This window comes from Tyto alba, unplaced genomic scaffold, assembly GCF_018691265.1.
Source record: "Tyto alba isolate M040663 unplaced genomic scaffold, T.alba_DEE_v4.0 Super-Scaffold_29, whole genome shotgun sequence".
NCBI classification, from domain to species: domain Eukaryota; kingdom Metazoa; phylum Chordata; class Aves; order Strigiformes; family Tytonidae; genus Tyto; species Tyto alba.
The window spans coordinates 8,744,583-8,772,479 of record NW_024881303.1 but is presented as its reverse complement, the minus strand read 5'-3'; the positions used below and the strand labels follow the sequence as shown (position 1 = coordinate 8,772,479).

At 42.3% G+C, this 27,897-nt stretch overlaps 1 protein-coding gene across 15 annotated transcripts; it reads left to right on the top strand.

The window, feature by feature from the left end:
• The first annotated feature begins 161 nt into the window (after positions 1-161).
• WDR89 (WD repeat domain 89) lies at positions 162-25,444 on the top strand. Of its 15 annotated transcripts, none has more exons than XM_032996379.2 (6): positions 162-316; positions 5,274-5,478; positions 6,102-6,870; positions 7,383-7,481; positions 8,694-8,779; positions 22,172-25,444. In XM_032996379.2, the coding sequence occupies exon 6, from the start codon at positions 22,203-22,205 to the stop codon at positions 23,364-23,366; it is 1,164 nt and encodes a 387-aa protein (XP_032852270.2). In that variant the 5' UTR covers positions 162-316; positions 5,274-5,478; positions 6,102-6,870; positions 7,383-7,481; positions 8,694-8,779; positions 22,172-22,202; the 3' UTR covers positions 23,367-25,444. The 15 variants fall into 15 exon arrangements, with proteins under 15 accessions (XP_032852270.2, XP_032852268.2, XP_032852265.2 ...); XM_032996377.2 differs by having other exon boundaries at positions 6,039-6,870; XM_032996374.2 differs by having other exon boundaries at positions 6,023-6,870.
• The last annotated feature ends 2,453 nt before the right edge of the window (positions 25,445-27,897 follow it).

The following is a 27,897-nucleotide window of genomic DNA, read 5'->3' as shown; positions in this document are numbered from 1 at the left end:
GTTCATTTGTATGTCTGTATTAACTTAAGTAGCCTTAAGCTACTTGAAGTGCAGCATAAAAAATACTAGTCAGCATAACTCTTGCTTCATCTCTTCCTGCAGTTGTGCAATGCCCAGTGAGGAAGTTTGAGCAGTTAAGTAATGTATTTGAACAGTATTGCAGAACACACTAGAAGAGGTGGGAACTGCCCCTTAGAAGGAAGCTGTTATGATATTTCAATTCCACTTACTGTACACTGTAGAGTGTTCCTCTTCATTTTGCTAACTGGAAGGATTTATGTGGAGCTAGTGCACAAGATTCTACTTTTTACATAAGGTAAGAACTCATACTTTTATGCTAAGCCAATCTCCTAAAACTTGCAGAGATTGCTGTGACTTTTTTTTGTCCTGTAGAGCTGTCAAAAATGTAGATAACAAGGATGTTAATTCCAGGGACTGCAGAAATGTATGATCTGTTGGCTATTAGTTTGTTCTATAAGTCTCAAGATAATTTTGAAGATGCCGAGATAAAAAAAATTGAACACAAAAAAAAAAAAAAAAAAAAGAAAAACCCGAAACAAACACACATACGTACACAAAACCAAAAGAAAACCCCAAAGACTTAAAGAATCTCAAAAAGGATAAACTCAGAAGAAAGTACATGATGAAAACCTCAACAAGTGTAACTAAATCACACCTCTTTGGCAAGATTTTAATTCATCATTCCATGGATGTTTATACCTGTTCATGGTCTTTGCTGGGTAAACATGGGTTTCTTACAAGGATGTAACTTGTTACCACAGAAGAGTTCTGGTCCCTCGTTTCATAAAATGACAAAGTGCTTGGTCTTTCTAATTATTCATTCTAAATAAAATAATTTTGAAGTGATTTGGAATAAGCATTCCTTTTCTGCTTAAACTGCTGATGAAGCTGAATTGCTAGCCTCATGGCAGTTCTAGCTTATGTCATGAACCAAAACCAGAAAGGTGTAATTGGAACTCCTTTGATCATCACATCCTGGCCAAATATTACTGAACTGATAACTAAATCTCCATAGACCTGTGATTGGGATCTTCCTCAGTTGTATACTTTGTTTGCTGCTCTTTCTGTGAGACTTTTAGATCACAAGTGGCCCAGATACAGGGCAACTGTGTAAACTTTTGTTGGTACAGATCATTAATAGTCCTTTGACATCAGTTTAGCCATGATTTGCATATAAATTGTTTAATCCGATTTGACTCTTTGCTTGCTAATTATTTTGCAGAAAGTAAAAGCAATTTCGTGCCCAAAAGCTTAAACTTGCAGTGCACTGGGAATTGTCCCTTCCTCCATTTTACATTTTGTAATAGAGCCTTCCCAGTGCTTTAGCCTTAGTCTGTGAAGAACAGCTGGATGTAGACACTTGTTTTTTGGTGTGGGTTTTTTTTTTTTTTTTTTTTTTCTCTGAAGGATCTTCTTATCACTCTTTCAATTGTCAAATATTTATTATTGACTTAAATGGATGCTCTGGCTTTATACAACTGTCTTACTCTGACCACATGCAATAACCTTTCCAGCTGGTGTGGCAAATACTTGGCTTACAAATGATGTGGGTTTGGTACAGTACATGGCAGCCCTTGCTAACTATAGCTGGTATGCTTGCTTTCACCCCTAATGTTCTGACCCTTCCTTCTGCTTCTGTGACTAATAGTTTCTTCTGTCCCCACAACTACTGAAGATCTATCACATCCTAAAGACAAATGTTTTCTTTTTCAAGTACATAATAAATCTTCCAGGTAGGAGAAAGGATTCTGAATCTGTGGGGTTTTAGTTCCTCCCCTGCCTCCCCTAATTGCATCTACATTGCAGCATTTTGTAGGGAAGCCAAACTTGTTTTCTTAATCTCAGGAGGAAAGGAGCAAAATTCTTTCATGCTGCCATAAAAATCAGTAAAAGGCTGCTGTTTAAATAGATGCTTCATAATGAAATTCAGTGAAGTTTAGACAACAGCAAACTCAAGAGAATCTATTTTCTGTGGATACTATGGTAAACTTATTAGTTCAAAGGAATTAAGGCATTTATTCTACTCTAGAAAACCCTACAGAATAGTGATAGAAAATGGTAAGTCTGCAATAGGTGAAATTACTTACACCTAGATTCTGGTCAGCCTTTCCCAGGTAGAAAAGGAATGATGTCCTGATTCTGTACAAGTGGCTGCTCTTGCCTCCCAGCCATCTGGTGCTTTTCTAGGTGTAGCCTTTCTGTGTCCTACACGCCATTTTTACTCATTTCTGTGGACACTTATTTCTCATCTACTCTTCAGCTTTTTCCCTTCAAGTAGCTCCAAAGACCAGAATCCTACCAAACTTTACAGCCACGCTTCACCTTCCATGACACACCACAGCACCGAGGTCCTTCAGCTCACAGCGCAGAGCGTTCACGTGCCAATCTGGTTTCCTTCATGCAGTCATCCTCTGCTTAGTCAGATGTTTCCATTCTATGCAGCTGGTGTGAAACGTGCAGAGTAAGACTGCAGAAGAGGAGAAATAGCAGTGAGGTATGTCACTAGAGCATTGTAGAAAGAAAAGGGGGAGGGGGAAACCTGTGTGTAGCAGAGGTAGGATGTTGGCATATGGAGGAGAAAAGGGTTGTGGGAATGTGCAAGAGCGGAGGACATAAGGAATTAACAGAGGTGTTGAGAAGTAGTAAACTAAGGAAGAAATTGAGAGTTGTGAAAAAGGCATGAGCTGTAAATCCTTTGCTCTTTTGAGAACATCCTTGGGGTTAGGAACAAAATAAATTCCATCTTCATAATCTTCTAATAACTTTTAAAATTCCTTTTTTCCTTAACCCCCGCCCCTCCCCTGCTGATATGATACTGAATATTCAAAAGAAAGTAGGTAAGAGTTTCCCAAAGTTAGAGTGGGCAGCTATTTTGGCTTAGAGTTGTGGTCATCTGTTAGAGAGAGAACAGTCTATCACCTGTACTAATTCTAATGCAGTTTCATTCAAGGTAGTCTCAAATTTGAGTTTGTAGATGGATTCAGCAGCTAATCTTCTCAGAATCTTAAAAAAAATAACAACAAACAAAACTAAACTTGGCTGGGTTTGGTTGTTTTTTTTTCTAAAGGTTCTTTTCCCCTTCAATATATGAGGCTAATTTGACATGATAGCTTAGCAAGCAGAGGCAGAAAGTACCTTCTGCTTCCGTATCAGATAAAGACAAAAATGTCCCCTGAATTATTTAATCCATCACATGTCTAATCATCTCTCCTGGTATGCTGGTAGCCGTATTTGGGTAATTCCTGCTGTAGAGAATTCAGTCCTGGTGGCTAGTGAAGGCCACAGCAGCCTTGGGAAGATTGCCAAAAAAATGCCCGTTATGAAGAGTTACTTCTCAATTGCTAATCTCATATGGTTAAGCAAAGGGATGTAATCATGTTTGCCTCGTACAGAATGATTAAATTTCAGAACATGATGACCCAGATTTCAACTAACCTGCAAAGATTTTTAAACAAAAAATTTAGAGAGGTGGTAACCTGTGCTTCTCCTGCACACAGCACGTACTTTAATTACTCCTTTTTGATGATTTACTGTTTACAGCATTATTCATGCTGTAATGCCTACTAATTGCTTAGCAATTATTGCTGTGGACTGCAGTGGATCAGCTGCAGATGCTGAAACTATAAATTAAATAAAGCCTATTACTCAAACTGACACTTGCTGCTTTAAGAGCTAGAATATTTTCTCTGGGCTGATGTTTATAGAACATAATGCTCTCTCTGATAATCTTTAATAAGGTTTGAAGGAGTAAAAGTTGCCAACATCTTTAAGACAGTGGTAAAAGTACAAAGTCAACTACTTTAGCATTCAGACTGATTTCATACCAATGCTAATTAGCCCTCTGTTGTGCTTGCCTTGCAGCAGCAGTTGTTTCCTGATGTATGGGCCTTGTGATGGTATTGAGATTGTGACTAGACTTCAGGCTGACTAACCTAATATATAATTGAAAGAAAAATTAAAAATTCTTATGGTCAGATTTGTCTCTTTTCACTTAAAGGCATGTCCAGGCATCTCTTTTAAACATATGGTTACTGAGATTTCTTTCTTGTCAATGCAAATAAAGGTTTATTTGAAAATTTATATACAAGACACTTAGTAGTTATGCAAACGCTGTAGCTATGATAAAGCAATTCTGAAATATGTATCTGGTCTGATGCTTCTCTGTCCTTGAACTTGGACTTTTGGGGTGTTAGTCATCTGTAATTGTTCTTGGTGTCAACCAATTTCAATTGGAGTTAGAAGACCAGAGCTTGAAGCAAACATAAAAATGGTATTCCCTAACACACACAAAAAAAAAAAAGCGTACAGCATATGGAATTTGACAAATCCATGTTCTTAAGAACTTGCCCCCACTCCCCCAAAGTCAATAGGTAGCACATCTGGGTTGTTTCCTAATGCGTGTCTGCTGTGTTCAGGAACTTCACATGTGAGAAGAGCCAGGTTGTCCTGTTTGGTCTCTGTACAAATACAAAAAGCCCAGAGAATGCTGATAGGTGAACCTTCCCTGGTGCGCTCTGGGTGCCCTCTGCTACCACTTAGATGGAAGGCTCCTGCAGTTGTGTCCAGTTTGATCTTTCTGTTTCAGGGAGGAATAAGGAATTCTTGCCGCTGACAAAATTTCCAATAAAAAACCAAAATCTCAACATGTATACCCTTAGCATGGCTGTTCAAAAAGACAGTATGACCATGAAAACAGAAACGTGTCTGCAGGCTCTCTTCCCTGCCTGAGCTATGCCTGGAACATCCACTCAGCCTTTTAGGGATAGTTACAGAGAACAGCTGGGGAGGATGAGGAGGAGCAGTGCACAGCGCATGGCCCAGTTTTCTGCTTTTAACAGGATCAGATACAAAATCTTACACTAGTGCTCTGTGCAGGTCATGAAAAACTGCAAGCATTGTTACCAATAAGAGCATTATTAAAATTAAGAATTCCTGCAGCAGACAGGACGGACACAGCTTATTCACTGCAGGATGCCAGAAGTTAGCTAAGGGTCTCTGAAGTCAGAAGCTGCTAACTGAGCTGACCTCTAAGAAATGGTGTCCTTACCCAACAACTTGACTTTGCAATCAAAACATCATTTTATTGTACTATGTAATTAGAGTATATGATTTAACAAACATTTGATTTTGGTTTATTAAGGGCTTATTCAGCACTAAGTGGCAATTAAGCATTAAAGTACCTTCAGTAAATCCAGGAACTTGATAATCATCCGTCATAATAATTCTGCCTCATTTCTACATTTTGTGTCAAGTTCTGCAGGTAGAATTGCAAAAAGTGACACAGAGAAGTTTGCCAACTCTCCCTCCCCAACAAACAGAGGAGAACTGAAATGTGAAACGATCCAATGAGCTGTAACTTTTTAAAGATGTTCAAAATATTCTCTCCAATAAATCATGTTACCTTCTACTACTTCAGCTGCAGGAATTTGCTAATGGAATTATGTTCATGAATCCCTGGTATGTAACACTTCATCTACATGCACGTTAATTGCAAATCACTATACTGTAAAAGTTGGTATAGGTGGCCAAAATACACTGCCACATAAATAACCTTGACATAGATAGCCAAGTAGTTAGGGTACAACTGCTTGATTTGATAGCCCTTACCTGAATCATTCCAGTTAAAACTGCAACAAGCAACATTCAGAATTATCAAGCTCTACCAACATTTATTTATGAAAGATCTTGGAAAAAGTAATTTCAACTACAACTACATACTCTCATTTCTTTCTCTGCTTTGAATGCTATGCATAAAATTACTCTAAAAATAATGGTGTTTTCATTCTCCCTTTTTTTAATAACTTTGTGGAGGGGAAGAAACACTTCTCACTGACCTGCATTTCACACAATGCAACCTAACTACTTCACTTTCTTTTAAGGTAGGAATCATAAAGATTCCTTTCTCAAAATGTCTTTTAAGTTATGTCTGTAAAGTAGCTGTCAAGAGTTACAAGCGATCTCTGAAGCAACTGCCAGGCAATTACTGTGGTGAACTTTACAGATGTGTTTCTACCTAGGATGTACGGTGACTCAGCAGCGTTGGTGTGCTATCAAGAAAGTTGTACTTTCTGTTAATATAGCTGGTTTCATCTGGGAGTACTGAATACCAAATCCGTGGCTGTTGAAGTATGTCATTCCAGTTGATCTTGCAGCTGTTTTTACTGTGTGAACAATGAACAGAAGGTATTTGTTGAATTTGTGGCAATACTTACCACCCCAGGAAACTGGGATGAAAAACTACTAACTACTACTACTGTATTTACAATACAGCCTTAAGTATTGTAATGTATGTTGCGTTAAATTCAATATTGTCTTCAGTGAAAGCATATACATCTTGTTTTGAAATTTTCAGAGCAACTCTCACTAGTTTGAGCAGTGATTAGTCCTGGGTGATAGACTTCAGCAGGACCAGGCTTCACAATGATGGAAGGTATTTACTGTGAAAACAGTAAGCGTGGAATTTGGGTCTCTGTGCTTTGATGTCATGTGCTTAGATGTTTTTCTATCTTCAGTGCACCATACAGAAAAAAAAAGTGGCCCCAGAAATAATTAAGAAGCAAAAATAAACAAAAATGGTGCTTTTTTCATGGCAGTTGGTGAATTGCTCTGTCTTCTGTGATACCTGCTTGGCTAAGGGTTCTGTGAGCTGTGCATCTGTGAGTCCTCACGAATACAAATAGTTGCATTAATATCTGGTCCTAATAAGCTATTTAGAGAGCAGACTTTAATCTGAACTCTAGGTGAATCATTAAGGCATCTGTGAAATACAAGTCAAGCTGACCATCTCACAGTATTGCAGAGCGATCATCGAGAAGGGTATTCTCTACTCACAGAAAGATTATTGTGCTGGTAGGTACATAAATAGATGCAGTAATAAAAATAACAGTAGATATACTGCATGTAGAATTAATTAAAATTTTGCACACTACTAGTGGTAGGCAACTGAAATTGTCAGTACTTTGAAGTACCTTTTGATTGACTTTCTGCTTTCATTACATGGCAGAGTTAAATAAAAATACATTAAACTGAGGTCCAAGTCATGGTTTTTATAATATTCTGTGGTTATTATCAGTGTGACTTGACTACATTATTGGGCTTAGATAAATCTCTTTTTCATCTTGCTAGAAAAATATATAGTCATCTTAAATGTTAGCAAATGTTAGTATGCTATCCTTCTAATAACCTGTATGTGCTAGCTTATTAAATTGTAATTAAAAAAAAAAAAAAAAAAAAAAGAAAAAAAATACTATTTGGAACTTTAACTGGAAGAAATGAGAGTCTGGCAAAATGTAAGAGCAAGCTGAAGGAAAAGGAAACATAATTAATGCTCCTGTCCCCCTTCCTGTTTGAATCCCTCCCAGGAAATAATCCTTTCTGTTCTGCTTCGCTGGAGAAGGGCAGCTGGGCAGCAGCAGATGCTTGTGCATCTCCGTCACCCCTGTGGTCCAGCTGCTCGACAGGTATTCTATGTAGGCAGTGTTAGTTACTGCTAAAAAGCTATAAAGGAAAATTCAGTCCCTAACCCAGTTGACCAAATCTGGCCTCATGTGCCTAGGGGTATGCAGGGAGAGCCGGCCTCTCCTCACAGGAGCAGCGCACTCGTTAAGGACAGGAAAAAAAAAAAAAAAATCAAGAAACAGGTTGATTTTAATTACTAAAGGACAAAATCGCCGTTTGCTTGCTGGTCTTTCGGGTTCTGCTCTGTGGAACATGACATCATTTTCTATTTGGGGCTCCCGAGGTCGGTGCTAGCGAACCGCAGCGATGCCCGAGCGGCCACTTCTCCCGCCCCGAGGCCCCGCTCGCCGCCGGCAGCCCGGGGTCTGCCGGAGGACCCAGGCCGTGGCCCGACCGGAGCCCCGTGGGCCCCTCGCCGCGATTTTATCCCGCAGCGGCAGCCATGCCTCCTCCCTCGAGGGCCGGGAATGGCGCCGGGTCCCCTCAGCCGGGGAAGGCCCCGCCCCCGGTGCCACGGCAACGGCCGCCGGCCGCCAATCACGGTGAAGGGCGGGTGGGCCACGCCCCCCTCCGCTGTCTGCACCAATCCCCTTCCCTTTGTGTAGTTTCCTCTCCCCTCCGCCACGGAAGGAAGATGGCTGCCGGCGTCAGCGGCGTCAGCAGCCAATGAGGTGGCGGGGGGGGGGGGGGCTGTGGAGGCGGGGCCGGGCGCACGAGGCGGCGGCCGGTTGTGGTGGGCGGCGGGAAGCGGGGCTCGCGGGAAGGGCCCCCAAGCGGGGGGTTCTCTGGGGCGAGGGGCCACTCGTGGGCAGTTGCCGTGGGGAGGGCGGGGCTGGGTGGGTGTGCGCGCGCGCGCCTCTGAGGGGAGTCATCCCTGGGGCGGGGGGGTACTTAGTGGAGAGCTGTGGGGGAGGGGAGTGTGTGTGTGGGGGGTCCCTCTGCAAGGGGGGGGGGTGAGGGGGGCACAGTGTGTCCTGCGGGTTTGGCCGAGGGTTGCCCCGTGCGGTTTGTGGGGAGGGAGGCCAGGGGTTGCTCAGGGCGGGGGGTTTGAGCTGGGGGAGCCCCCGCCCAGCAGTGCCCCGGCCCCCACCGCCCCCGAGCAGCGGGGTCGGGCTGCTCCCGGCGTGTGTGTCAGTGTGCTGGCGGTAGGGAGGAGGAAGGGGGAAGCTCCTGAGGTTTCCTTCCCTCACCGCTGCCTTTTCTTTTTCCGTTAGGCTAAACTGAAGCATCTCTGGTTCCGCTGGTAGCGATGCTGTCTCTGTCACTGGTGAAGCGTGAATAAAACCGCTCAGTTTACACTGTGAGTTTACCCTGTTACTCAGTGAAGCCTGGAAGCTTAGAAACACTCACTGGCTCTGCTTTCAGAGCACTGAGCTGGGGTAAGGGGCTGCTGGAGGGTGGACACTGGCCTGGCCACCTTTTCTAGCTTTGATGCTGTGTCTGGGAGGGAGTGGGCTGGGATTGAGCCTGTCATGAGGGCTGGGTCAGTGTATTGCTAATTTGGGCAGGCACATCTGATTAGGGTTGTGACTGGCCACTGACAGGCTGTCAGGGTTAAAGTTAGGGTCTGTATTGGCAGATAAAATATGTTTATTAAGAAGCTATGCTGGTTAGTACTAGCTGGCCTCACCTAGGTTTGGTGAAGATGGGGATCTTTTTTAATAATAGTCTTAAAAAAAAATTGGGAAAAGGTCAGAAGACAAAATAAATGTTATGATTTTGATTTTTTGTTCGGCTGTTTTATTCCTCAGTAAAAAGAAACTTTTTTATGTTTTTGAAGAAAAATATGGAGAAACTACTGTTAAAGCTGTAATACGTATATCCTTAATGATGTTTTATATAACCAACAGGTATTTTAAAACATGCTATGCTGGAGAATTAACTTTTTCCCACAAGGTATGGGAAGTGGAATTGTCAATGCTGTATTATGTTACTGACTCATGGTTACAGTTCTATAATTCTAAGTTATTTTTCCCTAGAAATGTATATACAGAAGAATGCAGAAACACAAGGTCTTTTCTTAGTATGCTGGTTTTTGGGTCTGTAAAAACTTTATTCTTAGAACTAAGCAATGTTAATGTCTTTTATTTCCTAATATTTTAAATGGATTTCCTGTTTGAGATCAACCATTAGATTCAGTGAGGTGTGTGTGCTCCTATAAGTGTTGTTGACAGAGTAACTGAAAAGTTTTCTGTTCATGTTTATCCCAAGGTTTGCTTTCTGCTTGTTAATTTTTCATAATGCTTGTTTAAAGTTTATATGTTGGTTTCTGTTTGTTGAAGGACTGTGGTAGCTATTTGCGTTTTTCTCCAGATATCTTTTTATGGGGTCAAGGAACAGCCCTGCAGGGAAGTTGGGCCTAGGACTCCTCGACAGATTCTGCATACACAGACACTGGCGTGGGGCCTGGCTGTTTCTTGTATGTTCTCAGACATTTTGGAAACAAGTATCTTCTTTTTTTGCCACATAAGAGTTCTACTCTACATGGAGTGATTGATGATGTTCAGGTAGTTTTTTAAATGCCTTAAGTAGAGAGGATTTTTTTAAAAGTTTTTTTCCCTTCACTGTATCAGTGTCGGGGTTCTTTGCTGGGATCTGGTCTGTACCTGACTGCATGAGAGGTCTCATGTAAAACCAGATTGTTGTTACGTGCTGACAGCACTTCCCAGCTGGGTTCTGCAGCTTTGTCATGCTTTTACTGTAACTATACAAATAATGGGATTTCTGAGATTTTCTGAAAAAAAAGCAGAGCATAATGAAATCAGCACTACCATGCTGATTAACCATGTTAATGTAAAGTTGCCTGTGCAGGCTTCTAGGACTTGGTTTTAATTGATGAGTGAAAAGACATTTTCTGTGTGGGTCAGCTGCTCCTGTGTGATGACGAGTCTGTTAGTGGGTTTCACACCAGTCATAAAGTGTTGAGCCTTGTGAATCAGAGACTTGGTGAGGGCAGGTTTTGGAGGTGAGTGTTCATCGTGATTTGCAAGCAGTTTAGGTGCAAGATAGACAATGAAGGACACAAGAAAGGCAGGAAAAGAGCATGTTGCCTATAGCCATGTGGGGTTAGGAAGCTCGACTTCAAACATGCCTTTGCCCTCTTCAGACTTTAGGCTGACCCACTATCCACTTCTCCCTTAGTTCTGAAAGGGGGAAAAATTAATTCAAGTGGTTTAATGTCTCAGGTAACTATTATCATGTTGTATTGAATGCTCATAGCAGCCAGATGTGAGTGTAATAGATTGAGAGAAGAAAGGTTTTTTAGTTGTTGGATTTGGTTTGTTCCTACTGCCCCCCCTTCCCTGGGAAAACTTAGTGATGGGTGTTTCTGGACTTGACGCTTGCTGGATGCTTAAAGAGCAAATACAAATGCACAAAGGTCAGTTGTCCCCTGTATGCTTCTGTGTGTGTTGCATGGAAATAGGAGAGTCACATCTTGCGTTGCTGTGAACTCTGGAAGATCAAAAGGTCTGAATTGAATTCACAACAATGAGATTTTAAAAAAGAACGTGTCATTTATTTTTAATTTCTTCGATAGATCTGAAGGAGAAGGTTGCCGTGTAGTTGAATTTGGGTTTTTTCCTTCTGTTTTTGGTGCTAGAGAAGGCCTAGACTCTGGTTCTAAGTGAAGGCTGTGATTTTTGATTAATAGTCTGATTTGATGATCTGAGGCTTTTAAAAGGAAAATAAAATGCAGGTACTTTAATAGCATTCTTTGTAGTACTTCAGGCTTATTTCCCGTGCCTTGCACTGTAAATTACGTTTTGTTTCTTTGAATGTCGCTCTGCTGGAGGAGAGAATCAGCTTATCATAACCGGTTAAAATGAGTGTTGCGGTACAGAAATGCAACAAACAGAGCAAGTGCTCTCCTGAACCGCACGGTCCAGGCCCGCAGCTCCTGGAGGAGCACCCGAGCTGCTCGCGAGTGCTGGTCACTGGTGACACCCCGTGGGCCGAGAGCGAAGTGACGGCGCCTGCCCATGGGCGGCCCCCGCAGCACAAAAACTCCTCAGGTCTACGTGGCAGTGACCGATAAACACTCCAACCGGAGAGGGGGGCGTTGCGTTTCCCACGGGAAGAGTCTTTGCGAGAGGAGGTGGCTGTTCGGAGGGGCGCACTCGAGTCCATTGACTTTTATTCCGAGGGTTTCCAGGGGCGTGGGGAGAGGAAGCCGCCTTCCGCTGCCGCCGCATCCTCACCGTGCACACACACGCCCTCCTAGGAGGGTCCCAGCAGCGCTGCTGAAGCTGTGCAGTAAGCAAGTGGTGTGTCTTCCTGATGTCTGGCAATGCGGTGTCTTCCAGGAAGAAATGATGAGCCAGCTTCTCTTGTTGCTTGTGTTTCAGTCTGCCTTCCTGCTTCTGTTCTTTGCTCTGCGAGGGCAGTTGTGGGTGCCAGGCTGATGAGGCTGTAAAGAAGAGATGAAGACAGTCAAAGTTTTTGCCCCCTCTGTTCTAATTGGAAACTATTTTGAAAGATAAACTTCATAATTTCTGCTCTACATTTTATTTGTGGTCAGTTTATGCTCTTAAACTGTTGTGCCAGTATTGTTCTTGAGTAGCTCCCTTCCCTCCTCAGCATTTATTCCTTTGATGTATTTGTAGATAGTAATCGTATCCCCTTTCAGTCTCTGTCTTTGCCAAGCTATACAAGGCAAAGCATCCCCGCTACTTCTTGTAAAATAAACAGTCCATTCCCTGGATCATCTAACCCGTCCTCCTCTGCACTTGATTATGGTTTCATTATCAAGAGATCGGCTTCAGCAAAGAGCTCTGCTGGCAACCTGCTGTGACCCTGCAAAGTATGGATTGACTAAAGCATTGAGAGCAAATGTGGCTTCAGAGCAAGGTTATTAAAATATATAAGGCTCTTAACTTTGCTTTTTATCCTTGTCTTGTTTTGGGACAACACTGTCTGCTGAAGATGTTGGAAAGGTCTTTGTGGATCTCAGAAAAATAAATTCCCCACCCAGATCTTAGGGATTTGTGGGTGCTAACAAAAGCATATAGTTTTTGCTGTGAGTTGCCAGCAGGGCATGCCTGTGTTGCTGTATACAGTAATTTCTTGATCAGAAAGTGGTAGAGTATCAATACGTACATACTTGCTCTTTTGTCCTTTCCCTTTTGCGATTCCATTTCTTATGACTGAGTCCTAAATCATGCTCACAGTGAAAGGTGGTTGAACATGAACTTCCAGTGCAGTATGGTGGAAAATCACTGCGTGCTTGGATGTTATAAAAATGGAAAAATTATTTTTTATCTGTGTGTGGCATTGGTGAAGCTAGTACTGGAGTGCTGCGTATGATTTAAGTACAAACACTGTCTAAAGACTCTTGAAAACAGAGCCGAAGAGAGTACCTTGCATAGGTACAATGTGCACATACGTGATGCCTTAGTATCTTTTACAGAGACTGAAAAGTAAATTCTTTTGAACAGGATAGAGCCAACATAGCTCTAAATCCCTTTATTTCAGCCTCTTCCATCCTACTGTTGTCACTTAGATGTCATCTTTTCCTTTTGCCTGCTACAAAGCACTGAGAATTGAGCTTAGGGCATGATAAGGATTCAGCAGAGCTCCCAGCTGTCCAGCTATGCGTGAAGAGCATGTTTGGAAATTGATAGTCTGTGAACTGTCACGGGTACAGAAGGATCTCCAGTTTCTCCTGTTGCCTTGATACTGGAGAGGGTCTGACAAATTACCTTGACATGGTGGTGTTCTGGATTAGCTAAATATCAAACCCAGATATTGTATGATGTGACTGGCGAAGATACCTTAGTGGTCTGCATGTTCCTGGGGAAGCACGTGAGGAAAATGAGGAGAAGTCATTTCCCCTCCTTAGGCTTGACAGATGTCTGTGCTTGTGCAATGCATCTGGAATGGCAGAGAATTGTTCAGGCAGTGATGTTAGCATAGTGTTAAAAATTTCCAAGCACATGAATGTTGTGTTCAGAAAATACTGGTGCCACATCTGCACATGTAGGGGAATGTCATCTTAGCATTCACCAGCAACATCCCTAGTGCAGATGAGCTACCTGTAGTAGCTGATTTAAGCTTGGGTTTTTAAAAGAGTCTTGAAAACATAATAGGTTTGTGTTTTGAAGAATGAGCTCTGGTAACAAAATATACATAAGCTAAGTTACTGTTGTGAAAGAATTTCTAAAATATTCTGGTAAATAAAACATTTTATCTCATTGTAGGTATTTTGGCACCAGTGTGTGGTAGTAGGAGTTATTTTTCCTGCTGTAGCTAAGTTTCTTTATATCTTTTTATTACAGTTGCTGCTAAATTTAGGCTGAAATTTCCCTGGCTTCCTGTGGTGTAGAAACAAATTCTTTAGAAGAGTTTCAGCAAAATTTATTAATATTTGGGAAGAATCTTCTTTCTTATTTCCAGTTTTTTTATATGAAGATGTTGGTGCCAAGTGACAATGTCTAAATTGAAGGAAATAAATGGTGTTATTTCATAGTCACTAAATTATTCATGCAGCTGCATAAGTAATTATTTCCTTTCACCTTTCTATGTAGGGTGGATGATTGGGGTTGCCCATTCATGTGTTGGTTTTGTTAAGCTTAAAATGGCCCTGAAAATCATCACTCTTGGAGTCCTTTCTTGTAATCCCAAAGGAGAAAGGACATTGAAGCACTTTGTGGTTGTGGAATTTGCAGGTGCATTACGGTGTTACTGTAACTTTTGCATTTTATCTTGTAGCATAGATGTTCAGAACAAGGCTTTTTCTTTCAAAAATCTGCTGCTGACTGTACTTACTAATGTTTGTGTGCACAAGTATTATGAGTTAGGCAAACACTGTCTTTTTTTCACTGATTAAGCAAGTACAGAGTGAATGTTGCGTCTTGCTGGGAATTACTCAGTATGCTGTTCTGCCAGAATCAGGACTCATAAGTGTTCACAGGCCAGGCTTTTGTTCAAATCCGCTCGGGCAAATAGCTTTATTTCTGTCACCTTTTTCTGTGAGATGACTGTCTTGGTGCATAGCTCTAGTGCCAAGCCAAACAGCAAGCCGTTTGACCGTTTAACAAAAGAAAATGCTATTAGTGAGGATGTGGGTGAGGAATAGTTCAGAGAAAGATACAAACTTTCACTTGGCTGCTCATAGTTACGTTGTGGAAACGTGAATGATGAAAAACTTAATGCTAGGTGCAGGAGGATGCTGTACTCCACATGTTTGATTTCCAGCAGTAACTGGCTGTATGTAATTGAGAGACTGATTAGTTCTGTATCTTCTTTCCTATGTTTGTGGTTACAAAAAGTGATGTCAATATGGTGTCTATGGTGGGAGGTGCTCACAAGAGAAAGGAAATGACTTCTCTGTGGTCACTGTGGTCTGATGAGATAAGCACAAATGCAGAAGGCTGAGACTCGGATTCTCTTCAAGTTTTGCCACGAGTTGACTGAATAGCCGTGGTTACGTTACAGACAGACACCAGGACACAAAGGTGCTGTGTTCTGAAGCTGTGAGTTACCTGGCACCTGCTGGAGGTGGGAGCACTGGTGCTTGCGTAGCACATGCGTACACATCGTTCACCTTCCGTTCCTCATGGGGATGTTAACCAGCATCCCAGGCCCCATCCTGGGAGGAGGTGTCTGTTAGAGAAAGGGTGAGTGTCGCAGAACTGGCCATGACTTCCCTGGTAGATGCTTGCCCTTCTTTTAGAAGGTGATCTGCATGCCTCACCCCGTACGTCGTAAGCATGCTGGGCTGGAGTCCAGGTTAGGCCCTGTCTGTGCCTGGGAGGAGAGGGGAGAAGGGAGGGAGGAGCGGTGGGAACAAACCTCGTATTTGACCCCCATCTCCCCATCATCAGAGATTTGCTCCAGTGCAAAAGCCAAGGCCCAGTGCTAGGGCAGTTTTCCTGGCAGCTCTTGCCCATTCTCTAGAATCCACCTGAGGATGTAGTTTGTCGTTTCCCTGTCCAGAGGCCACGAGTGTGTAGTTTAGGGATAGATCAACTTTTGCAAATGGTTTTAAAACACAGTATTCTTTACAAAAACAAAGGACAATGTATAGAATTTAGAAGATAATATCCTGATTACAGTATTGCTTTCTGTAATTTAGCCTTTGCCTGGGAATCTTCTACAATAGGATTGCTCCTGCTGCAGCTCCTGCCAGCTTGATCTGAGAATAGCTGTGGGAGTAAAGTAGAGCATCTCTTATCCTCTTATTACTTTACAGACTCCTTTATTGGATGACCACCCCAGCACCTGGATGCAGCATCATCCTCTGCCTGATGAGGTCACTGCGAGGAAACCTCCCCCTCACAAGAAAGTTCTCAATTAGATCCAGCTGCTCCTGTCAGTGTGATTTTGGTGACAGCCAGCTTGCTTTGCTACTCCTCCGTTAGTGGGTCTATGTCACTAGCATGGAATTGAATGAAAAGAGAAGACTGAAAAAGGAAAATTCTCAAACATACTTGAAATAATGTTTGACACAGCTTCTTAGAGTTTTTAGAAACTATGTTTCCCATGTTTTATGTTAGGGTCTCCTAAATTGTTCTAGAGAAGGTAGTTTATCTGTCTGAGCATCAGATTTTAAAAATTTTGACTAAATTTGAAGCTAAAATCAGTAATTTGAGCATTTTTATAGTTTTGTATGGTGTTTTCTGGCTTATTTGAATTTTTAAATTGTACACTGGATTTTTCTACACTTAGATTTTTCTTATGATGGCTTGTCATCTGGGTCCTTTGCAGCTCTTTGCCATCTCTTTGGTTCATTGATTTATATCAATATTGAATGACTTTTATATCAATTTCAGTTACTCAAGTCTGAATGTTAAATTAATTGCAATTTGGAGCTGAAGGCATACTTAAATATTCCAAATCTCGCCTGCCTCCACTGTATTTTGCATTGTTGGATGAAAGATCAGAATATGTCTTTCTAGTTGGAATGCAAAATCTTACACCAAAAAACTGAATTTTGAAAGCTTTCTTTTGTTGAAAATATTCAATGTGCAGCTTTTATGATTTATGTATTTAAAACTATGCCCGGTAAAATCCAAAAGTTGTTTTTGTGTTCTCTGTCTATGGATATCAGGTATAATATTCAAAAAGAGGTTTTGTTTCTGTATTGACATGAACACCTGCTTATGCCCTCAAAAGATGAGTACACAAAAGCTGTAGTTTCCTTTTTTGAAAAAATCATCGAGCCCTGAAGCACTGAGCACCTGTGACTTTTCCCCTTTGTTCTCTCCTAGCTCTGACTCGTCGTTGTTCCCTCTAACCAATGCCGCTGTTTAAGCCCAGTTCCTTGCTTCTCTGTCCCACCTCCAGCTCTTCTCTCCGTTGCTGAACAGGATTGTACCCCCAAGGTCAGTGCTCTTGGGAGGGTAGGAATTGATTTCATGGAAGGCAGATAGTTTGCTAGACCTAATTTTTTTGCTCTTCCCATAGACTTTGTTGTGGCGGTGTTTTATTTCATTGTGCTGTCTTGATATAATATTTTTCTCTGTACTGCAAATGCAAAATTACGTGGAGTTGTTTTCTTGCTGTGCTTTGCGTTTGGAAACTAGAGGCAGCTGATTTGAAAGGATGAAATAATTCTCTTGGCAGTTTACATCTTGTCTCTGCACTTTAGCCTCTCGCACATCTTATTCCCTTCCTGCTTGACAGACTAAATGCTGCTCTTTTTGCCTTAAAATGGCTTTGTGGGAATGCTGGAAGAACACCTTATCTCTCTGCTTCGGTAAAATAACAAAATCAACTGCAGGAGTTTGCATCCTGCAGAAATTATGCATGCCTGATGGGTGTTTTGTGCTTCCCCTCAGTGCTTAGATCGTTGGGCTGATCCGTCTTGTGTTGTGAAGCGGTGCCAGTGCGGGGAGGTCTCTGAAGGCATTTTGCATTAGTGAAGTGCAGCGTACTAATGCCTTCTCCTCAGCCAACCCTGCCTTCTGCATTTTTGTTTTAAAATGCAAACCACATGTAATGTTGCATGCATGGGTTACTTTCCACTGCCCAGAGCTCCAGGTTTGTACTTGGTTTGTTCTTGAACTTTTAGTAATAGTGAAAATAAAGGGAGGGTCTGTTTGTATTGTTTATAGTAGGAAAGAACAGTGCAAGATTTCATCTACTGCTGTTCAAATCCCTTGCTATTTTTGGTATTTGACCTCTACAGAGAAGATTGCCAAACCTACAGGTTGTTTTAATTTTTATAATGTGTTTCTACCCTCCTACTCATGAGTTACTCTTACGTTACTGATTAAATCTTTGAGAAAGTTCCATTTCTCCCACATTTTCCATGGTATTTTTCAGAGAGGTAATTCTATGTTTCTGTATGTTGTTGAGCCAACATTGCCTTTTGGAAATGAGAGCTATGCAATTTGGCAGCATCTTGTGTACACCACTGAAAGGTGAAGGAAAATACCTTATGAATTGCTAGTTTATTTTTTGAAAAACTGTCTGGATTGAAGAGGACTCATGAGCCTGTTGGCTGGAGTTGAGACTGCAGCGTTTAGAGTACGGCACAAAGAGCACAGCAGTACACACCGAGACAATATTACGTTTAGTTTGTGTGGATAGGTGCCTGCCTTTCGTTTCTGTGCCGCTGGAAAGGCCTGCTTTCAGCACCCCTGGCTGTTTGCTTCTAGTCTGGCTGGGTGGTTGTTTCCACACTCCGCTACTGAGAAATACGTAACAAAGGCATTTGAAAATCCCGTCCTGCCTCCTTGGCATCCCTTCCACTTCATGCCTTCTACTCTAAAAATCGAGCTTATTTCTTTTTTTAAAGGAGCCTTGTAGGATGCCCTGGAGGTCAGAATGTTTTAGGTTTTTTCAAAGTACTGTACTCTGAGTTCCCAAGATGTAATGAGTTTTGAGTGTCCTTCAGGAAGCTTACTGTTTCTGGTAGTTGTGATATCAGGGAGATGTGCAGGGATTGCATATAACTGCAAAGTGAATTCATAGAAAAGTTCACATGAATGTCGTTCCAGAGGACTCGATACAGTCACACCGAAGATTCGGGGTTAATGTGTAAAAGGTGGCTTTACCTTGTTCAGGGAGTGCAGGTGAGAGATGCGGGTGTCACATACGAGGAACGGTGGTCACAGAGGATGGGGTTGGACTTGGCTTCAAACATGAGTGACTGGGCTGTAGCCAGGCACCTCCAGCCACATGCTTGTGTGTCACCCAAGTGGTGGGGTTTCCCTGGCACCCTGACACCACCTGGACTTTGTGTTGAGACTGGAGAGCCGCTCCATGGGCCGCTGTGAGCTAAGATAAGTGAAGAACCTGAATTTAATTAACTACCTCACGTTCTGAGCAAAGGAGGTACCTTGGGGAAAGATGAGGTTTTGGTCAGTGCTATCTGCAATTTCTTCTGAGACTGGAACAGCTCAAGAGCAAACGGCCTGTGCCCTGCAGAGTCTTCGTGTCACGGTTTGTCTCATTAGCATGAGCAGTTTTTCTCATTGATCACCGCAAGTGGCTGTTGGGCTATGTCCAAAGTATGCCAGGTTTCAAAAATATTGACTTTGCCAAAGGATTCTTTATGGCAGAAACAAAACAGGTACCTGTGTTGTTGAAGTTAAGGAATGTTCAGCTAAAAGTGCTTCACTTCTGCAGTGCAGAGCACCGTGTGCTTTGTAGGTGGCTGCAGTCCAGTGCTTAGTTATCTCCTATTGTGTTTGGAAGACCATTGTTTCCTATTTGTCTCACAAATTTAACACAGATCCTATTCCTGCCATTTAAACTTTCCCATCAAAATACAACAGTGACTTCCCCTTCTGAAGAGGAAGGACTGGCAGCTACACCCTGAAGTTTGAGCACGAATTGTTTATATAACCTTCAATCACAATTTCATAATAGTCTGAAGACTTTCTTACTAGGGCAGACATTTTACTGAGGTTTTAGCAAAAACCTGGCTGCCATCAAGTGCAATTTTAAGGCTTCTTGGTTGTTGCAGTGGAAATAGAATTGAAAACTGTACCCTCCGGTTTCCTGATGATATAAATTGCACATCTATCTGGAAACATGAACAGCATTTTCTGGTATTTCAGAATAGCAGTACCTATGTCATTTGGGAGTAAAAGCTTAAGGGCTATCTTGGGCTAATTTTATTTCCCAGAAAATATTATTAAATCTGAATGAGCATGCTTTTGCAGACTCTGGCTTTTTACAACTTCTGGGTACTTGTAGAGTTCCCTCGTCCTTCCCTCCCCAGCAGTAAAATCTCTGCCATGAATGTTGTATAAACTGCTCATTGAATAATATTCTCTATCAAAGTCAGTAATATTTAAACAACTGCAGCTTGCTTTCCAAATGGATGACATTTGTCAGGAACATGTCTGTTTGAGTTTACTTGGCCTTTTGAGTATAAAAAGTCTGAATATTTAGAGCTTGAAATTCAGGTCAGTCTGGAAAACTACATCTTACAAAAAGCTTACAGAGAGAACCCAATTTTTTCAGTAACCATAGCACTACTGGGTAGCTGGTTTATGCAAACTCCGTTCTCCACCTTCAAGCATCTGTTTTTGAAACAGTATTTAAATAGAAGCTTCCATCGTAATTCTTCAGTAAATTGGATTAAGTAGAAGTTGTCCTTATTAATAATATGAAAATATTTTATTTCTTAAATTTAAATTATTTATTTGCGTGGGAGTTTAATCGTTTTGTGTTTGAGCAGTGTAGCAAGCACTGTTTGAGAACAGTTTGCTTTATGTAATAGTTCTAGTAAAAGCTGGTTCCATTTGAGGACATACCCAGAAAAGTAAGGAGCAATCTGTGGGTAGGGTTGTACACAGGCTAACGCCAGAAAACATGTTGAACTTCTCTTCAGAGGGGAAAGGAGTTTCCACAGGATGTCTGCGTTTTATGGCAAAAATTACTTGAAGATGTGCTCTGAAAGGTTGCTTTGATGTAGAAGATTAACCTGGGGACCTCATTGTCAGGATATTACTGAGGCAAATATCTTAGTGAGATTATTTGTGACTTGGGAATTAAGCTTTTATGAGTGTGCCTACTTAAGCTGTTTTTTAAGAATTTGCTTGTTTGTCACATGGTGTCATGAATATTTGTACGTACCAAAGAGGAGGAGGGCAAGCAAAATCCTGAAGCTACAAACAGCACCAAGAAGGCAAAAAAAGCAAATGCAGTTTTGTCATAGCAACTTTTTCTTTGCTGCTGGTCTCTCATGGACCACTAAAGTAACTACCCTAAAACAAGTAATACATGGAAACTTGCTCATTCCACCTCCAAAAATCCAGCCTGAAGAATTTGCAGAAAAATTTATGATGGGACAGCCAGGAAGGCATGAGAATATTTTCTTGCATTCTGGCTCTGCTTGATTTTTACTCCATTTCTGTTTGAATTTTTTCAGAAAGGATCTTTTCATGCATGTGGTAACTAAGGTCGGGTGCTGGCATAGTCCTTAAGGAAATAAGGAGATTTTTGAGCATTGCTTTACGCTTATTTGTATTACCTAAAATATCTGTACCAGTGAGAAGTCACCGGAGTGTTGAGACCCTGGAACCTGCTGTGATTCCCTCAATGTTCATTTTTTTTTTTTTTTTTAAGTGGAAGAGAAGTCTAACTGAACCTGTAATTGTAACAGAAGTCGTTCATGTGGATGGTTATGCTTACTTAACGTACCCCACCCACATCTTTCTTCTGAAAATGACTGTAGTTTGTGAACTCACTAAAAACATGTATTGTTCATGATGGTAAATACCTCATTTAAATTTAAATGTTTCACTACTTTTTCTGACTGTAAGCTGATGAAGGCCTTTACTGCAAGTACAGAATTGAATTTTCCTTTGTGTTATAGAAAGGAGTTTGTTTTTTTTTTTTTTTAAGGTCACACCCTTTCTTTAAAAGACAATCTATGAGATTGAGAGAATATTTTAATTTTTTTTTTTCCTTGGTAAAATTTGAATTTGCGTACATCACTGAAATAGTATGGGTTTCTAGGAGGGCTCAGCAGTGTCAGAGAAGAATTGCCTGTGAAGGCAAGATTTTTATCAGTTGCACTAACAGCCAGCGTTACGTGGTTTTACAGGAGGCTCAAAAACCATTTAGATTCTGAAGAGAATTGATAAGAAAGCTCAGTTCCAGTGAATTCCACTGATGTCAGGTAGGCTGTTGAGGCGGTCCATGGTACGCTGACAGGTGTTTATGTGTGTCATTGCGCACCTAAATACTTGTAAAATTGATTTCATCTGGCCATTTCCAGCTGTAGTTTCACATAATTTTGGTCTTGTTCTCTGCCTCCCCTTTGCGCCTCCCCCAGCAGCAGAGTTCACTGAAGCAGTCTCCTGCGGTTGTACTGATGCGGGCTGTGCCTCCTAGCAACTTTTTAGAACAAAAATTATTCCTCCTTAAGTAGTGGTGATGACTTCTATTTTCTTTCCACTTATGGAGAACATCGCTTTGCTATTTACTTTATAAAAATAATAAAGCAAATTTAGCTAAGTGACTTTCACAGGGTTCACAGACAGACTGTTTAATCTTTTAAGGGGATGATACGACGTAGTGCTTAGAGTCACAAGAGACTGAACTCCTTAACTCGGGGAGCCCTTTCCAGTTCTCTGTTTCTGTAAAAGTTGCAGTGGGTAGGACTTCAGGACAATGGAATTTTTACTTCACGCGTTATCTCCGGGCAAGATGCTTTTTCACGTATCTTTTGAAAGTTAATATTATGTAGAACGTCATAATTGAAACTTGCCTTGGATTTTATTTATTACAGGTTTCTGGCAGCGTTAGGAGCGACACCTGAGATGACTGCAGTGATTGAGGAGCAGCTTGCTAGCCTGCGCATAGCGAAGCGCGCTGCGCCGAGTGCGGAACCCGCTTACTTACTGGATATAGACGTTTCCAAACCTGCTCAGTCTGCAAGCAGTCGCTTTGTGGCAGTTTCGTGTTCCAATAAGTCAATCAGGGTATATAACAGGGAAACATTAAACTTCCTGCGGGAGTACAGTGGCCGTCCTGGGGTACTTCATGGAGTCAGGTTTGCACACGCGTGTGACAGCACCGTGTTCTCAGCGTGCAGTGACGGTACGGTAAAATGTTGGGATATTCGTTCAGCAGCTCAGAAAGCTGTGCAGGTATTTAGTGGCTATCCTTCCAACGCTTTCATCAGTTTTGATATCAACTGCAGTGATCTCATAATTTGTGCTGGAACAGAAAAAGTTGAAAAGGACACATTTCTGGTGTTTTGGGATGCCAGAGGCATTACAAACTGTGCCAGTGCTACTCAGGAACCCTTGGGAGTCTATTCTGAAAGTCACAATGACGATATCACTAAAATTTGTTTTCATCCTGTCGAACCCAATTTGGTAGTTTCTGGGTCAACTGATGGGTTGGTTAACGTGTTCAACATTAACAAGGATAATGAAGATGATGCTTTGATATCAACTTGCAATTCAGATTCCTCAGTAAGTTTTATTGGCTGGTCTGGGAAAGATTATAAACAGGTCTACTGCGTGACACACGACGAGGGGTTTTGTTGGTGGGACACTGCCCAGTTAGATACAGAAGAGCCAATAACACTACTGCACGTTTTAGATGTCAGAGACGCCGTCTGCCCTGAAAACGACAGCTTGCATTACCTGGTAGGTGGCTTCTACCACGAAAAGGCAGACAAACTCTTTCTTATTGGGGGAACATCCACAGGAAACATCCACCTGGTCGGCTGCGGCAGGGCGGGCCTGGGCCTGGCGGGCACCCTCTGCGGAGGACACGCCGCCCCTGTGCGCTCCTTCTGCTGGAGCCTGGCGGATGAGTCTCTGCTGACGGGTGGAGAGGATGCTCAGCTGTTGCTATGGAAACCCGGAGCTGTGGAAAGGTCCCTCGCAAAGAAAGCTTCTATGAAAATTGCTTCTTCCGTGCAGAAGAGAGTAAGAGTTCACAACAGCTCCCTCAAAAGCAGGAAGAAGTAAAATCCTGAAAGTGGGAGTCTCTGCTGTGTCGAGTTTTCCTGGTGCTTAATCTCTTGGGCAGTGCTTGGCTGTGCTCTGTTTGGAGGTAATCTGTGGAGAGAACTGAGATGCGTGAGTTCTACCTGGGAATGCATTTCAGTCACCGGAGGAGTGCACCTCTTTGGTTTGTGCTTTTTTTGGTGTTGGTTGGGGTTTTTTGTTTGTTTTTTGTTTTGTTTTGTTTTTAAGTTGCTAATATTAATCAGAAAAGAATAAATGTTTGCTCTCAAGTTCTTGAACAATAGATCTTAAATCAAATTGTATAAAAATGTTTTGGTGGCAGTTTAATGCCTCAGCCAACATTTTTAATGTGTAATATAGGCCCATGGCTTGCATAATTTGTTACCTTCCCACTGAAATTTCCTGGGATGTTTTAAGAGCTTTTGTATTTCATGCTGTATCTTGCTTTCTTTACAGAGAACTTAATGAAATTGCTCAATATATTAAAAGATTTTATGTCACATCTTAATGCCTGAGGGAATGACTTCTTGATGAAACAGAAAATAAGTCCTGTTTTGCACTGTCATACCGCTGGTTTATAACAAGCTCATAAAGAAGCAGTTGATAGAGCCGTATTTTTCATAGCAAAGATATGAATGTATTCAAACAGGAACACACGATTCCAAGCAGCTAATTTTTAAGTGTTAGAGAACTGTTAAATTGGCATTATTTACGGCACATTTCCTGCATGAAAATACCCAAGAACCTTGCAAGCAGCTTCATTCTCTCCTGGTAAGTGCCTCTCGGGGGGGTGCATCTGGAAGACTGGGGAGATCTTCAGTGGGTTAAAGAAGTTGATAGGTGTAATTACACCAGTGGCGCTTAAAATTCCAAATCCTGCATTTGAAATAAGGTAGTACCACATGCTAAGTGGGAATGTTTAAACCAAAAATGAACGCTGCCTTCTGAGGCTGTAGTTCTGGAGTAACAGACCGATGTGAGGAAACTTTAACAAAACCTTTTAGAGGTTAATGTGTATCCTTCAAGAAATGTCTCTCTGTGCAGGTTTTATGCTTAGACATCTCCCTCGGACAGCTTCGGTTTAGTATTCCATCAAAGCCCTGTTAAGTAGTGCCAAAATTGGGCTGTACTGGGGAAGCAGCTGAGTCTTTACGCTTATTCTGCTCCACTGGCAGGCCACCATCCCCGCATCTGCTCTGCACACACAGGCACCTTCAGCCTTCCGAGGAGCGCTGCAGTGGAACGGCGGCTGGTAATTCCGCCGTAGGTACCGCCTGTGGCTGCGACTGGGAACAGCACAGGAGTGTTTAAGAATCGCTGTATGTTATAGAACAGTTGGCAAAGGAATTAAGAGGGGTTGGGTTTATTTTTTTGCCCGAGGGTGGATAGCTAATTCAAAACAAGTTTTGAATGTCATGTTTAGAGGATTAGCCTGGAGTTGAGAACGGGTTTCCGAGGTACAGAAGGTACCTCTGGTATATGGTTACGGCCGTGCTGGAGGTGTCTTAATGATCTCTGGAAACAAATCCTATTTAACCAGAAGTATCGAGTTTCCCCATGATATGTTTTACAAATTGTTAATGTCCTTCAGCCGCAACTCTGTGTCCGCACTTCGTTTGGGTCTGCCTGCCGGTGGTAATTAAGATGAATCACTTGGGTGTGAAACTGCTGGTTATTTAAAAGCGCAGCTTCAATTTAAAAATCACATTTCTCTAAACTTTTTGTATTGCTCGGATTCAAGTTACAGCCAACATCCGTATCTGTTGCTTTTCAAATTGCTTTGTGCTGTTCCGAGACAACTTGGGCGGCGAGTGTCAGGGCCACCTACATCACGTGCCCTTTCAAGGTTTGTTCTCTCAGGTCACCAGTTATTGCCCGTTTCTGTGGAAGTCACAGTTTTGTCACTGTGGACCAAAAGCTTCAGACCCCTCTGAATTCTTGGTAAGGCCCTTGTGAACCGTGACTCGGCTCGGTGCCAGTAGTGGAGGGGGGGAACTAAAGGATGATTCTGAGACCCGTTTCGTTGCAAGTACGATCTATAACTTGCATGTTAGGTGTTCATCCACTCTGTTCCTGGTACCTGGAGACACTCAGCAGAATAAGGTCACTGGGTCTGTCTAACGCTTGATTTCTTGAAGATGATTTTGTGTGCTACCTACAGAAAAGCAGAGTGAGGGAGCATTTGGTTGCTGCTGCTTGTTTTCAAGTGTCTGTTGGGCGAGATTCTGCTGGATCCTGGCAACTGACTGAACTAAAGCAGCAGAGAGGGGAAGTTCTGGTACTGAGGTGTTTGAACTCTGCAACCTGTATCTGTTCCCTCGCTTCTGAAGTAGATTGATATGTAACAAATCGATGTCCATCACGGTTAAAGCCATGCTGCTTTTCCCCGGGAGGCTGATTTCTCCCTTTTACATACATGGCTCAAATAGCAGTGGAAGGGGGAGAACGTATGTGTGTATCTTAAAATTCTGCAAAATTCAGCACAGCAGCTGTCAGGAGGCTCAGTGTTGTGTTGCCTCTGAAAATGCTTGATTATTTTATTTTTTTTCTTTTATGTTGACTTAATTTCAGGTTAATATCCATAAAATAGACATAGATGGAAACTACATGTTAATGAGTAATTAGCCTGGCTTGCTTTTGTAAACTGCAAACACTATTTCATAGACCACAGAGCACAGGCAGAATACGTATATATGCATATAAATAATAACAGACGTTAAATTAGGCAGGTTAATGTGTCTGGCTGTATTTAATCTCTTAGGTTAGGTTTGATGTCTGTAAATTGGCTCCAGCATTGTTAAGAAACATATTTGACCTTTATAAAACTTAGGTAATTGAAACTATGTGCAAGTAGCAGGCGTCCAGAAATCATCACCCTGTGAATTGTTTAACCCCAGGGGAAGCTTTCATTCCGGAAGCAGTATCAGATTTTTTCCAGTAAATGAAAAGCAAAAATCCAGATAGACTACCTAAGTGCAGCAGAAAACAGTGTCCATCTTTATTTAGAGATGATAGTAAACCCGTTGTACAGGATTTCTGAGCAGCAGGAGATTATCCTGCTGCGAACACATGAAAATAAACTTACTTGCATTTGGTACGTTCCTAAATTTCCTCTTTGTTTCTTTTTCTTCTCACTGTAAGTAAAATCCAGCACTTGCACACTCGCCACTGCTGTGTTTAAGCTGTGCTCCCACTGAATATGAGCTTGTTGCCTTTTCTTGTACTGTTTTACTATTTCATTTTTGTTCAAGTAAAAGACCTACCAGTATGACATCCCATAGTCGGTGGGTAATTTCAGCAATTATCTTGCTAGAGTGTAGGATCTTACCCCCACTTTGGGACGGTGGTGGAAATTATTTAACAAATCTAAAGGTGTGAATTAATTTCTAGGAGGAATTTATTTAGCCAGTTGTCAGTCATAAGCTATTTTATGGCCAGATTGTGTATGGGGTGTGACCTGTGTATTCAAATGGACATACCTGCATGCCTACATTAAAATATTAATTAGGAAAGATGCTGATAGAGTAAACCAGTTTGAAGACCTGAAGTGCAAGCTTTTATACTACATTTTTGACTGACGGCTTTCTCTTGGCTAGCGATCTTATGTAGCTCTGTAGGTCATGCTGTTATATGAAGCCATGTGTTTTGTCGTGGGAAGTGCTGACTCAGAAATCGGCTTTTAAAGGCGTTAGGAGCCGGGCACCTCCACGCTGACGTGGCTGCATCTTGTGCCTCATGGGAAAGTGCCTTGCCTGTTGGGATGGGCCCCAGCCCAAGTGTAACGGAGGCTTAATAAGGACGCAGTTAATTGCAGTGTCAGTTGTTCAGCAAAGCTTTTGGACTCCTGAAAGAACTGACACTTGGCCCACCTCACAAAGCTCATCTGCATTTGCCGTTGTTCATTTGGAATTACTTCTCTCGATCCCTTCGAAATGGCTGTTATTCGGCTGCTTGGTCTTTTTTTGGGGGTAGGAGGGAGTTATGTCTTGCTGTCTGCTTTTCTGGAGAGGCTGAGTCCTGCCCTTTCCCCCTTGCGCTCTCCTGTCCTGTGTGTGGGCTGCTGGACTCTGCGCCTCTCATTACACCCAGGTGGGGGCTGGGAAGCAGAGAGGGAGGAAGAAGGGAGGTTGGCCCCAGCCAACCCTCTGACGGGGTCTCTGTCCAGGGAAGCTCCTCGGCTGAGGAGTCGGACCCTCTACCCTTGAAATACGTGCAATGGCTTGTTCTTGAGCTTGATGGAAGCAGGATAGGACCTTAAATAAATTAGGCAAGACATAAAGACCGTTCAGGCATAAAAGCCGGTTCCTGTTTGTCTGCGAGCTGAGATGTTTGGCAGCGCAGCGCGCGAGAGAGGCACAAGGTGTTTGCTCGCAGGGGCTGGCTGCTCTTAATTCCTGCTCGCGGGGAGGAAAGCCACGGCTCAGACCAGCACCGCTACCTCTACCCTGCAGGGGCCGGGGGACTGGGGGATTTCCCATACCACGGCAAAAGGGAAGGCAAAAGTGAGTGTGGAGGTGACAGCTAAAGGTCG